This window comes from Pogona vitticeps, chromosome 9, assembly GCF_051106095.1.
Source record: "Pogona vitticeps strain Pit_001003342236 chromosome 9, PviZW2.1, whole genome shotgun sequence".
In the NCBI taxonomy this organism is placed as follows: Eukaryota; Metazoa; Chordata; class Lepidosauria; order Squamata; family Agamidae; genus Pogona; species Pogona vitticeps.
In genome coordinates, this window is record NC_135791.1 from 399416 (window position 1) to 411428 (window position 12013).

At 63.2% G+C, this 12013-nt stretch overlaps 2 protein-coding genes across 9 annotated transcripts; both read left to right on the forward strand.

The window, feature by feature from the left end:
• Positions 1–532: 532 nt before the first annotated feature.
• MEAF6 (MYST/Esa1 associated factor 6) lies at positions 533–5570 on the forward strand. Of its 4 annotated transcripts, XR_012080993.2 has the most exons (9): positions 533–915; positions 1071–1186; positions 1673–1760; positions 2277–2322; positions 2537–2726; positions 3845–3874; positions 4028–4086; positions 4621–4654; positions 5176–5570. XR_012080993.2 is itself a non-coding variant. In XM_072979627.2 (8 exons), the coding sequence occupies exons 1-8, from the start codon at positions 811–813 to the stop codon at positions 5182–5184; spliced, it is 618 nt and encodes a 205-aa protein (XP_072835728.2). In that variant the 5' UTR covers positions 533–810; the 3' UTR covers positions 5185–5570. The 4 variants fall into 4 exon arrangements, 2 of the variants coding, with proteins under 2 accessions (XP_072835728.2, XP_072835729.2); XM_072979627.2 differs by lacking the exon at positions 4028–4086; XR_012080994.2 differs by lacking the exon at positions 3845–3874 and having other exon boundaries at positions 534–915.
• Positions 5571–5576: 6 nt separating this feature from the next.
• LOC110082782 (uncharacterized) lies at positions 5577–9882 on the forward strand. Of its 5 annotated transcripts, none has more exons than XM_072979623.2 (7): positions 5577–5645; positions 6977–7102; positions 7621–7677; positions 8224–8323; positions 8965–9143; positions 9399–9511; positions 9740–9882. In XM_072979623.2, exons 2-7 carry the CDS (start codon positions 6989–6991, stop codon positions 9837–9839), a joined length of 663 nt encoding a protein of 220 aa, XP_072835724.2. In that variant the 5' UTR covers positions 5577–5645; positions 6977–6988; the 3' UTR covers positions 9840–9882. The 5 variants fall into 5 exon arrangements, with proteins under 5 accessions (XP_072835724.2, XP_072835726.2, XP_072835727.2 ...); XM_072979624.2 differs by lacking the exon at positions 5577–5645 and adding an exon at positions 5670–6322; XM_072979625.2 differs by lacking the exon at positions 8224–8323.
• The last annotated feature ends 2131 nt before the right edge of the window (positions 9883–12013 follow it).

The window sequence follows — 12013 nt, forward strand, 5'->3', positions numbered from 1 at the left end:
CTCTGGGTTCCCACGTGAATGAAGGCCGGTTGTGCAAGCAGACCTTAGGGGAACCTGTTCAGACGGCAGGATCTCCTTGACCAGAGGCCCTTTTGCTTTTAAAATAATAAAAAACAAGTTTGTAAGTTTTGCTTGAAGGCATGCCTTTATTTCGGTCCCCCCCCCCCCCCCTTACCAAGCAGGGGATCTGCCTTAACCCCTCTGGAACAGCAGAACCGATAAAAGTATCAGAAAAGAGCGGCCTGTGTCCCGCCTGGCCGCCTCCGCTCGGGGGGGGGCAGGGAAGGCCGAGAAGTGCCCCCCCTTCCCGGTCCGCCCGGGAGGGAGGGAGGGATCGCGCCCCCGGGCCCGGCGCCAACCGCCCCCCTCCGCCAGCAGGAGCCGGCACGGGAGGAGGCCTCTCGGGCGCGGGGCCGGCGGGCGGGGGGGGGGGGGCGGGTGGCCGACGAAGCCCCGCCCCGCCCCGTTGGCTGGCTGGCTGGCTCGCTCCTTCCTTCCTTCCTGCGCCGTCTGGGCGGGCAGGCAGGCAGGCAGGCAGGGGAGAGCCGCCCCCGCCCCGTTGGCTCCGCCCGCCGTTGCGCGCAAGACCGCCCGCCCGCCCGCCCGCGCGTCCTGCATCTCCTGCTCCTGCGCCGCCGCTTCTGCCGCCGGGGCTGCCGGGGCTGGGCCGGCGGGCGAGCGAAGGAGGAGGAGGCGGAGGCGGCGGCGGCGGCGGCGGCGCGACCACCCACCCACCGACCCACCGACCGACCCACCCACCGACCTAGGCCGGGCGTCTCCTCGGCGTCGGGGCGGGTCTCGGGCCCGGCCATGGCGGCGCTGCACGGGGCGGGCCCCAAGGCGGGCGCCCCGCCGCAGATCCCGGACACGCGCCGCGAGCTGGCCGAGCTGGTCAAGCGCAAGCAAGAGCTGGCGGTAAAGGCGGCGGCGGTGGAGGGGGGGGCAGAGGGCGGGGGGCGGGAAAGGGGAGGGGAGGGACCGGGCGGGGGCTGCTTTCCCGGCGGGCCTCCCCCCATCCCCACCCCCGCACCCCCGGCCGGTCCCCCCAAAAGCTCTCCCCTTCCCCGCAGGAGACGCTGGCCAACCTGGAGCGGCAGATCTACGCCTTCGAAGGCAGCTACCTGGAGGACACCCAGATGTACGGGAACATCATCCGCGGATGGGACCGCTACCTCACCAACCAGAAGTGAGCCCCCCCGCCAGACGGGGAGGGGAGGGGAGGGCGGCGGGGCGGCGGCACCCCGGGGGGTGGGGTCCTTCCCCCCCAGCAGTCGGCCGGTCCACCCAGTCTGCCCCCTCCCGGCCGCCCCTCTGAGGAAAGGGGGCTTTGGGGGTCGAGGGGTGGAACTTGCCGGTCATTCGGGGGGGGGGGTGGAATGGGGAGGGGGGAGGCAGGGGGTGGCAGATCCATTCGCGGAGGACCCAGAGCCCCCCCCCAAGGCGGGGCAGAGGCGGGGCGGGCAGAGGACCCCCCTCCCCAGCAGGAAAGAGGTGGGCTCCTGGGGCACTTCCCGGGGGGGGGGGGAAGCCCTCCTCTCAGCCCCCCTCCCTGGTGCTCTCCCTCCCCTTCCCAGGTGGGGTTCCCCAATGGGACAGGGGTGTGTGTGTGTGTGTGTGTGTGTGTGTGTGTGTGTCGAAGCCGTCCCTCACGGCCCTTCCTCTCTTGAGCCAGAAACTCTAACAGCAAGAACGATCGCCGGAACCGCAAGTTCAAGGAAGCCGAGCGGCTCTTCAGCAAGTCCTCGGTCACGTCGGCCGCCGTGAGTCCAGCCCTCGGAGGCCCCGGTGGGGGTGGGGGGCGGCGTGGGGGATGATGGAGAAGCCGCCGGCCCGCTTCATAAGAGCGCAACGCAGAATCACCCCCCCCTTGGAACGGCAGGGGGCGAGAAGGGATCCAGCCCCGGTCGAAGAGGAGGCGCAAGTGGGGGCGGGAATCGAACCCCCAGCCTCTGGCTCTGCAGCCGGGGGCCCAAACCGCAGCTCAGTGCGCCTGCTTGGATCTCTGGCCCCTCACCGCCTGGCTCCTGCGCGTCCGGGCCTGGATTTCTCTCCTGTCTCCGAGTCACCCCGATTGACTGGGCTGGCTTTGGACTCCCTTGGGTGGCAGCTGGGAGGCGAGCGGCTTCCGGCCCGCAGGGGCGAGGGCCCCGTGGGGAGGGGGCAGCCCCCTGGCAACAGGAGGAGGGGCCTGGTGCCCCCCTCCCCTGCCCTCCTCGCCTCACGCCCACCGACACCCCCCCCCAGCTGTCCTCATTCGGGTCTCTCCTCTCTCGTAGGCCGTCAGCGCGTTGGCTGGGGTTCAGGACCAGCTCATTGAGAAACGTAAGTTGCAGCGCGCTCCTGGCGAGTCGCTGTCCAAACCGCTGCTCGGGGCGCCGGCTCTGCTCCCTGGCCCCCTCCCCTCCCCGGTGGCCGCCTGGCTCCTGGGCAGAAGCGATTGGATGCCTCCACCCTTTCTCCTGCATGGGTGGGGAGCTTTTTTGGGCGCGGGGGGGGGGAACGTATGGGTGTGATTCTGGTTCTGTCTGCCTTCCAGGGGAGCCCGGCAGCGGGACGGAGAGCGACACCTCCCCTGACTTCCACAACCAGGAGAACGAGCCCAGCCAGGAGGAGGCGGACGAGCTGGTGGGCTCCGTCCAGGGGGTGAAGCCCCAGAAAGCCGCCTCCTCCACCTCGGGCACCCACCACGGCAGCCACAAAAAGAGGAAGAACAAGAACCGGCACAGGTGGGCCAGGCGGAGGCCGGACGGGCGGTCGGTCGGTCGGTCGGTCGGTTGGTCGGTCGCTTGGGGTTCTCTCTCTCTCTCACACACACACACACACACACGCACACACACACACACAGAGACTTTTCTCTCTGTGTACGACTGGCAGAGGTCTTTTTGCCTCCTGCTGAGTCGGGCTGAGTGGAAAACAGCAGCAGGAAGGGGGAGCAGAGGAGAGGCACGCAAAGGGGTGCAGGAATTGCACGGGTGGGTGGGTGGGTTGCCCCTCTTAAGTAATCAAGCAGAGCAAGCCCTGCAGGCCCGGGGGTCCCGGGTCGGCCTGAGGCCTCGGAGAAGGAAGAGTCTCGCTTGGGCCGAGTCAGGCTGGGCTTTCTGGGGCAAATTCTGCAAGATTTCCCCTGAAACTGGAGAGTTCTTTTATTATTATAATTTGGGGCGGGGATGGGGTGTCCTTACCCACCCCATAAATTTTTTCTGGGTGCAAGAGTGCAGGCAGAAGTCTCTCTCTCTCTCTCTCTCTCTCTCTCTCTCTCTCTATGCAGGAGATAACCATTCTTTTAGACCAGATGGGCGGGGTATAAATCAAATAAATAAATAAATTCTGTGTCAGTTTTCTCTCTAGTGAAAGCCTATGAGGGGCCCGTGGGTGGGGGCCGTGGGGCTGGGGGTGGAATGTGGGGTGGGGTTGGGGTAGAATCAATTCTGGTGCTTCTTCCTGCCTCCGTTTTTGCCCTTGTGAGTCACACAAGGCCTGCATCCTTCCTCCTTCCTCTGTCTCTTAAATGCACACAAGGTCCCGAGGGGCCAGTGGGTCTTCCCTGGGGTGGGGGGCCCATGGGTCGCTTCCAGGGGTCATGCCTGCCGCTTTTCTGCCTTAACACCCATAGCAGTCTCTCTAGGATGCCAGATGGGGGGGGGGGTGGTGGGAGGAGGAGGACTTTGGTGGGTGCCTTTGTCAATCAGGCTAGAATTGGGCGTCAGTGTCTCTCTCTCTTTCTTTTATTTATTCATTTTTTAACTTCTGAGTAATCTTGCTAGGGTGGCTAATCAACTAATTGATTTAATTCCTTAGTGTATTAATTTCTGTTGCTTTCTTCCTTTCCAACGCTGCCCCGCAGCCCGTCTGGCATGTTTGATTATGACTTTGAGTAAGTGTGACTTGACTCGACTCAGTGCTGGTGGGGTAACTCTAGTGCGTAGACGAGGGTTCGCTCCTTCCCGCCTGCTGCCTCCCCCCCAGCCCCTCCCTGTCAAGCCGCCTCCAAACCGTTCTAACTTATAGTTTATCTGTTTAATTGTAGGTATGTATATTAGGTTAGGCTGGCAAGTTTTTTAAAATACAGACAAAAGCACAACAGAGGTAATGTTTTATTTAATAACTTTGGCAAAAATTGAAAAACAAACACACCTGAAGTTGAAACCAATCAATCGGCTTCTCTTTCCTGCTGCTTCCCACCACTTTAAAAAGCAGATAAACTTCTCGCTTTGCTTTGTAAAGCTGGTTGCCCTTGCCTTTGGTCTCCCACCCTCTGCAAAGCCCAGAAGGCCTTGCCTGGTGATCACCCAGTGGATCTTCCCCCCCCCCCCCCCGCAAGGCTGGTTTTCTTAGCTGAGCTCTCAGGACCTCTTCTGTCTCCTCCTCCTCCTCCTCCAGAGCCGCTCTTTTCATCCTGCTCACACCATGCATTATATTCTTAGGATGCTCCCTAACCCTCTAATCCGTTCCTCCTTCTGACGGGGCCAGGGTGGAGGGACTCTGCCTTGGGGGCCAGGGTTGGGGGGTGGGGAGGGAGCCACCTTTGCCCCACTTATCCTTCGTGGCAGCTGCTGCCGTGGACGGTGCCCTGAACCGCCCGGTCTCTGCTCAGGGCTGTCTTTCCATCTTTTGTTACAGGATTGATTTGAAGTTGAACAAGAAACCCCGAGCTGTAAGTATGGGCGGCTGCCCTCCTGGATTCTTCTCCCCATGCCCTCCTCCTCCTCCTCCTCGGTTCGCAGAGGCCCCACTCAGGGTAGCCGTGGGGTTCCAGGGGACAGCTGGGTAGGGCAGCCTTAAAGTCCCAGCGGGGGGGGTGGTGGAAAGTGGGGAGGCAAACAGAGGCCCTCCAGGGATGGCTGGCGTGTGGCTTCATGCAACCTGGGCCCCATAGCTGGTGCCAAAGGGACCCGGAGGGGGCAATTCAGCCATCTCTGCTCACCCTCTGGTCCTGAGGAGAAAAGGAAGCCCTCTCTCCTTTGGGTGAAGCCTTAGTTTGGAAGAGTGCCGGGCAAAGGGAAGGATCCTGGCAATGGGGGGTGGTGGTGGAATGGGTTGCCCTGGAAATGGGGGGGGGGAGAGGGACGACCACGACACAGGGGCTAGGGTCCTGCCCTTCCCTTTCTTCGCCTGCAGAGAACAGAGGCGGTAGAGTCCACCCTCCTGATGCGCTCCCTCTCTCCCTGCCTCCAGGACTACTAAGGCTTCTCTGAGCCGAATCTTCCAGGTGCTCTCCGGCCCTCCGCCCCCTCCCCCCTCCCCCCCCCCACAGTGCCACCACCCTCGCCGCACTGCTGTCCACACCGAAAGACTAAACGAGCGCCACGCTCCCTCCGGGCCGACATGCCTCCCGGGCTTGCCGCTCAGGGCTGGCGTGGGCCGGAGCCGGCACGAAGCTTTGCATCCGTGCTGAACAGGAACAGACCCGGACCTTCTCCTCCGGACGAGTCTTTGTGCAGCCCTTCCAGAAACCATCGCGTTGTGCTTCTGCTGATCTTTCCCTGCTCCTTCTGCTGCCTCTGGTGGAGTTGTTTTTGCCTTGTGCGTGTGAAATTTTCTAAAAATAAACCTTGGTGTTTAATTTCCCACTTCTTCAGTCTGTGAGAGTAGTTGCTGAGATGACCTGAATCCTCTTCTCTGGAGCCTGAACAGGATGATTGTTGGTGAGCCGCTTTGGCAGAGGGGGAAAAAAAGGTGCCTTGAGCTTAGTTCCCTGAAGCTTTTACAGGCACTCCGAGGAGGAGACGGCCCCGCGTGCAGGCGGGCGGGCGCTCCAGGCGGGGCCAGGGTGGCGGTCTCGGGCGGCAGGGACTCTTTTCACAGCCATGGTGACTGTAAATAGAACCATACAAAGTCTTTGTCGTCCCCCCCCCCGAACCTTGCTTCTGCGGGAAGGTCCAAGGGCGTCCCTCTGCGTTTTGGGGGGTTGGCGCTGGGTGGGGGCCCGTTCTAGATCTCGCCCTTTGGGGCCCCTCGGAGGGGGGCAGAAAGAAAAGCAACAGTGCAAAGAGAGCGGAGGGCAGTGTGCTACTGCCAGGGGTTGGGGTGGCAGGAAAGGAGGCAAAGAAGAGGCTGGAGCCGGTGCGGCTGCTAATCCCTGTGACCGGTCCTGAAGCAGGGCTCCGAGCTCCCACCCCGCCTTGCCTTCTGGGAGGTGTCCTTGCAACAAGGAAGGTTCCCAGCCTCTGTGCTTGCTGATGATGGCCAGGAGGGGATTAAGGCTTGCCAATCGCCTTCCCTGCCCTGCTGGTCTTGATCCTCTCGGTCGGCTGAGGCAGCCATTCCTCCCTCCCGAAGGAGTGCCGCTGTCCGCCCAAAGGCTTGCAAGAGCCGAGAGCAGGTGATGGGGCCTCCTGTGCCGAGCAGGGTCGTTGGGGTGGGGGTGGGTGCTGGGGGGGGCCGCCCAGGAAGGGTTGGAAGCCCCCCTCCACATGTGTGCCCGTGCACACCCACCCCCACCCCCACCCGGCACTTGGGGCCTGTTGTGATGCTCACTCTCCAAGTGAGGGGGAGGGGAAGCAGGGAGGGGCCCCTGCTCCTAGGTGCATCCTGCTCCTCCCCCAGAGAGCTCAGGGTGGCGCTCATGGACCGATGGCAGACATTTACACCACAACCCTGCAAAGGAGGCATGAGAGAGAGAGAGGGAGAAAGCCATTTGCCCAGGTCTCTGGAGCGAGAGCTTCCATGTCTTTCCTTGCACTGATTCATGCGGGTTGGAAGGTCACGGAAGAGGTTGGGCTGCTGGGCTGCCATCTGGAACGAGGGGAGGTGCGGCCCCAGGCTTTCAAGCAGCCTTGGTCACCACCACCCCTCTTTCTCCTCCTCTTGAGGAGCGCATCAGTTCTGCAAAGCATGGCAGCCTGATGCCGAGCAGAAGGGATCTGACCCCCTTGGGGGGAGGGAAGGCCCTGTATTTCCTTCCTTGTCCCCCCGACTCTCCACCCCCCCGCCGGCCATCGGCTCCTGCCTTCATGCTGTGCTCTTTCTGCTCCAGAGGCGCCTGCCCATGTGCAGAAGGCGGCCAGCTCGCACGCTGCGCTCCTTCCTGAAGCTGCTTCGCCCCAGAGCCCTGGCACCAAAAGTCCTGGATGTGCTCCTCTTCTTCTGGCAGACCATGTGGGTTAGTGGTCACATCCTGAGCCCCCCAGATGGGGTGAAAGATACCAGCGCTGGGCGTAGATAGGGGAGGAAGTGGCCCTCCATACGCAGTGCCCGACACAGGCTGGCACCCAAACCTTCGCACGGGATGAGGCGGCAGGGGCCAGCCTGATGTGGGCAGTGCCTCCCTGGTCCCAGCAAACCGAGCGGCCCCTGCGGGCGACTCTCAATGAGATGCTGCTTTTCGGGCCAAACGTCTTAACTGCCGAAATCCTCGAGGGAGAGTTGAACTGGCAGAGAAGGGCAGCAACCACAAAAATCACACCCCCCCCAAAGCCCCAAACATGGAGTTCCAAAACAGAGAGGCCTCCTTCTCCTGTCCTGGGACTTTGTCTTTCTTTCCCTGGTGTGGCAAGATCCAGGACTTGTGGGGGACGGAGGGCCCCTCGCTCTGGGGTAGCTGGTGGTGGGGGACCTGGCAGGTAGGGGAGGCTTCCCTGGCAGGCTTGCTGAAGGTGCCGTTCCCTCCCCTGCCTCCAGGTGGCCCTCTTCTGCTACAAGCTCTGCTGGGAAGCCCTCTTCCACCTGGCGCAGCAGGTAAGGGTCCCGACTCCGGATGCCGCCGGGAGGGGGCAACCCAGTCCAACAAGCCTGGCTCCCCGCTTCCTCCTGGAAACCAAGAGGGACCCCAAGAGAGAGACCCCAGGCTGGGTTGGGGAAGAGGGCTGGGCCGAGTCAGGGGAGCAATGAAAGCCCACGCTGGGGGTCCGGTGGACAAATGGTGGGGGTGGGGGGACAAGGAGACAATCCCAAGACGGCTGTGGGGCCCACAAAGCAGGTCGCTGGGCTGGGCAGCGGGGCTCAGCCTCGGCGCTCTCTGCAGATGGCCTGGGGGGGTGTCTCGCAGCCCCTTCTCTGGGTCTGGACCAGGGGTGGGTGGGTGGGAAGCTGTTCCAGGAGACGGGGCCCAGTGCGGCTCATTGGGTCGGGCCTCTCGGACCTGGCTGCCCCGTCTCTCTCCGAACCCCACCCCCACAACACACACAAACACATACACACACACACACATATGCGTGGCTTCTCCTTCACCCTCCTGTCCTTTGCCCTCTGCTGCCGCTGCCGCCGCTGCTGGGGCTCCCCTAGGCTTGCTGCTCAATGACTCTGTGGCTGGAGGACTTCGGGGAGACCCCCCCGGGGGGAGCCCCCCTCTCTGCTCCTGCAAGTCCCGGCCCCAAAGAAGCAGGTGGGTCTGGAAGGGCAGCGCCTCTGCTGGGGGGGGGGGGAAGGAGAGGAGGGAGGAGAAACAAGCCCCCGTGGTTTGGCCCACCTGCCGGATCCCAAGAGGGTCCTTGGGCGATGCCCTTCTCCCTCCCCTCCCCCCACTCCACATCACCCCTGCAAAGGTTCAGAGGTCATCCTGATTTTGGACGCTGCAGCTGTAGGCGCACATGTTGTGATTCATCCAAAACAGGCGGTCCTCCTCCCGCCTCTGTGTTTGACCCCCCTACGTAGTTTTACGTTGGATGATCAGCTGTAGCAAGCTGCTCATCTCCTTGCTCTTTATATGGGACCCAAGACTTTTGGCTCATTCACGCCTCTTATGTGAGTGTCGCCATTTCCTGGCCTTTATTCCTCCTCCTGAGTGTGCTCTTGATCCAAGAAAGGCCCGTGCAGTCTTGCAGAAGGGAAGAAGGGTGCCCGCCCTGCCAGCCTCTTCCTCTCGCTGGGCGGGGCCGGGTCGGGCGGGGCCGAGGGCTGGCAGAGAAGCGGGGGAACTCAGAGATGCCCAGGGCCCCAGCCGAAGGTGGAGGTGGCTGGTGGAGGCTGGCAGGCAGCAGGAGAAGAGGGGCGGCCAGCCAGTGTCCTTTCTCTTGGCCTCGGTAGGTGCTGAGGAGCAGGAGGTGCCCAACCGGCCGGCCTCTGGCCACGGAGGGCTCCTGTCCAGGCTGTCGAGGCTGGAGGCGGAGGTGCAGTACCTGAGCCAGGAGCTGCGCGCTGAGAAGCTGCTGTGGAGCAGCCGCTACCTGGAGCTGCTGAGGGAGCAGCAGGGGCTCCTGGCACAGGTGGGCCGAGCGTCCAGTGGCCAAACCCCCTTCCTGCTGTGCCTATGCGTTCCCTGATAGACCTCTCCTCCTCCCTCCCCTCTAGGTTCTTGCAGCCCACAGCTGGCCCAGGGGTGGCAAGGCATGGCCCACAGCCCCGGTTCTGCCCTCTTTGCCCTGTTGGACCCCTTGCCCTGCCCTCACCCAGTCCTGAGGGTGGGCGCTCCCGCCGAGAGGCTGCTGCTGGGCCAACCGATTATTCCCCCTTCCATGTAGTTGCAGGGACAGGACCAGACTCTGTGGCTGCAGGACCTCGAAGGGCAGACCGATGCTTGGGGGCCTCCAGATGGGCCCCGTGGCCCCAGCGATCCTGGCTCCACAGCCAGGGGGTGAGTGGACCGAGGAGTGAGAGCCAAGCACCCGCTCCTCGGCCGGTGGCCAGAGGGCTGGGATTGTGAGGTGGGGTGGCCTGGGAGCCTCACAGCTGACCGGCTGGGAAGGGGGGTGGCAGCCGAGGGGGAAGGCCGTCTCTTTGGCCCACCGCCTTGGCTGGCCCTGCTTTTGGCTGACACCGTCGGCCAGAGGCGCCCTTGCTCACGGCGGTTGCGCTCCGACAGAGTGGGGACGCAGACAGGCGAAGAGGGCGCAGCCGGCCCGAGACGACACAGGGATGTCCCCGGCCAACAGGGAGCCTGGAGCCGGCTTCCCCCAACTTGAAATCCGTGGTGAGCCAATGGATTAAAGAGGTCTCTTGATGGAACCGAGTGAGTGACTGAATTAATGAAGACATAAACCCTGCACAGCTTTTCCCCAAACCAGAGCAGGCAATGTTGAACCCCCAGGAGACAAGAGGTGGAAACCGGGGGGGGGGGGGATGGATGGAGCCATCGCTCTCCGACTGGGGGCCACCCATTTTCCTCCCAGGCAGAGCCACCCACCCCCCCGCCCCTCCAAATGGAGTAAGTGGCCTACAGGCTTCAGACGTTTATGGCAAAGAAAACGTTTAAAGCACCCCAAGACGGCCGCATGCCCGGGCTGGGTGCCAACAACCTCCCCTGCTGTGGGCAACCATAAGACACCCCCCCTCCCCAACCACTGGTCAGCCACTCCAGGGCCCCAGGTCCTTCTTTCCAGCTCTCTCTCTCTCCCCCCCCCAGCCCCCAGTGCTCAGACGCAGCAGCAGGAACAGCTCCGGCTCCGTTAACCTTTAGTCTGGCCCTGGGGATTCCCCTGCTGGCTGGGTGAGGCCTCCCCGAATGGCGGGGGGTGGGTGGGGGGTAAGGTGGGTACGGCCAGGCTTCCAAAGGGCAGCAGAAAGCAAAGTTGTTTTGCTGAATTGCAGGGAAGGGGGGGCCATCACCTCCCCCCCACACACACCCCAGCCCCACTCAGGCCTGCCTGTGTTTCATGGATGCATCTTGTCCCCTTCTGGCCCAGCCCAGCCTGCCAGGAGGAGGCACCTCTCTCTCTCTCTCTCTCTCTCTCTCTCATATATGCACCCTCAGCTGCCCTGGGAGGGGGCACCTGTCCTCCCCCCCCCCGCCTCCAGCTGCTTTGAGAATACTCCTCTGCTTACATCTTCCCCCTTCCCCTCCGAACCACAGCCAAGGACACCCTATTTCTTTGCCCTGCGATGCCTTTCCACTTGACGCCTCTGAAAAGCTAAAGGCCTCCATCCCATAATTAGCGAGGTTCAACTGGGATTTTTCCATTGGGGTGGGTGGGGAGTGGTTCAGAGAATTTGCCTAGGAGAGAGGGAGACGGCACATCCCTCCCTGCAGGCGCGCCCGACGCGTCTTTCCGAAAGGCGGATTCTGGGGTGAAGGGGTGCCGTCCCTCGCCCTTCTGCAGGCACCCGCCAGACGGCCAGCCTCGCCAGAGCGGCAGGCATTCTGTCGGGGGGGGGCTGTTGTGCTTTGCTCGCTGGCTCCTGCCTTTGCCTGCAAGCAGGCACGCCCTGCTGCTCACCCACCACACGCCCGCCTGCAGGAAGGAAGGAAGCGGATCTGGGCCAGGTGACGCTGGTGCCGGGGAAAACCCCTAGAAGGACCCGGCTGGGTTCAAGGGAAAGTTCAGCGCCAGCGGAGAGGCCCTGGGAAGGGCGGGCGCCGTCAGACCCACCTGATCTGCGGGGGAGGGGGAAGGGGGGGCTGGCAATGGGGCAGCGTTCCTGCCTCCTCTTCTCTGCCCCAATGGCAGAAATGCTGGGGGGGGAGACAGTGATGGGGGTGGAAGAGGTGGCTCCCCCTCTCCGGGTGCTGCTTCCATGCTGCACAACTGCAAACACCCCCCCCCCCCTTATTCCTCTCTTCCCTCCTCAGACAGCCACACTTGCAAAGGGCACGGGAGGTTTTCTAAAAAATCTCTGACCGGATCTCTGCTGGAAAAGCCCCCGGCCAGGCGGGTCCCCACCCCTGCTCCGTCTCAAGAGGGTGGGCCTTCTGGACAGGAAGCGTGGCATCGCCCACGGGACCCCCTGCCACCCTTTCCCACAGCTTCTCTGGTCTTCTGTGTCATCTCACATAACAATCCTCTTAGAACGGAAAGGCCTGAAGGGACCCTCAAGGGATCCTGGCATCAAGGAGGTGCATCCGGGGAACCGAACTCCCAACCTCTGGCGCCACAACCCGAGACCTCAACCCTTGAGCGCTCTGGCCGCCGTTCTCCTTCGCCTGGCGGGAGCCACGTCCGCTGACAGAAGACCTGCCCTTCCCCTCTTGGGTCCTTGCCCCCCCCTTTCTTGGTCTTCAAAGCACGGAAAGGCCAGGCGGGCGATGCTCCCACCTGGCGAGGGAGGCGGTCCCTCAGCCCACCGGGTCCACGGGCCACTCTGGGTGCCCACCGGGGGGGGCGGGGGGGTCTCGGGCAGAGGGGAGGTGCCTTCCTGCCCC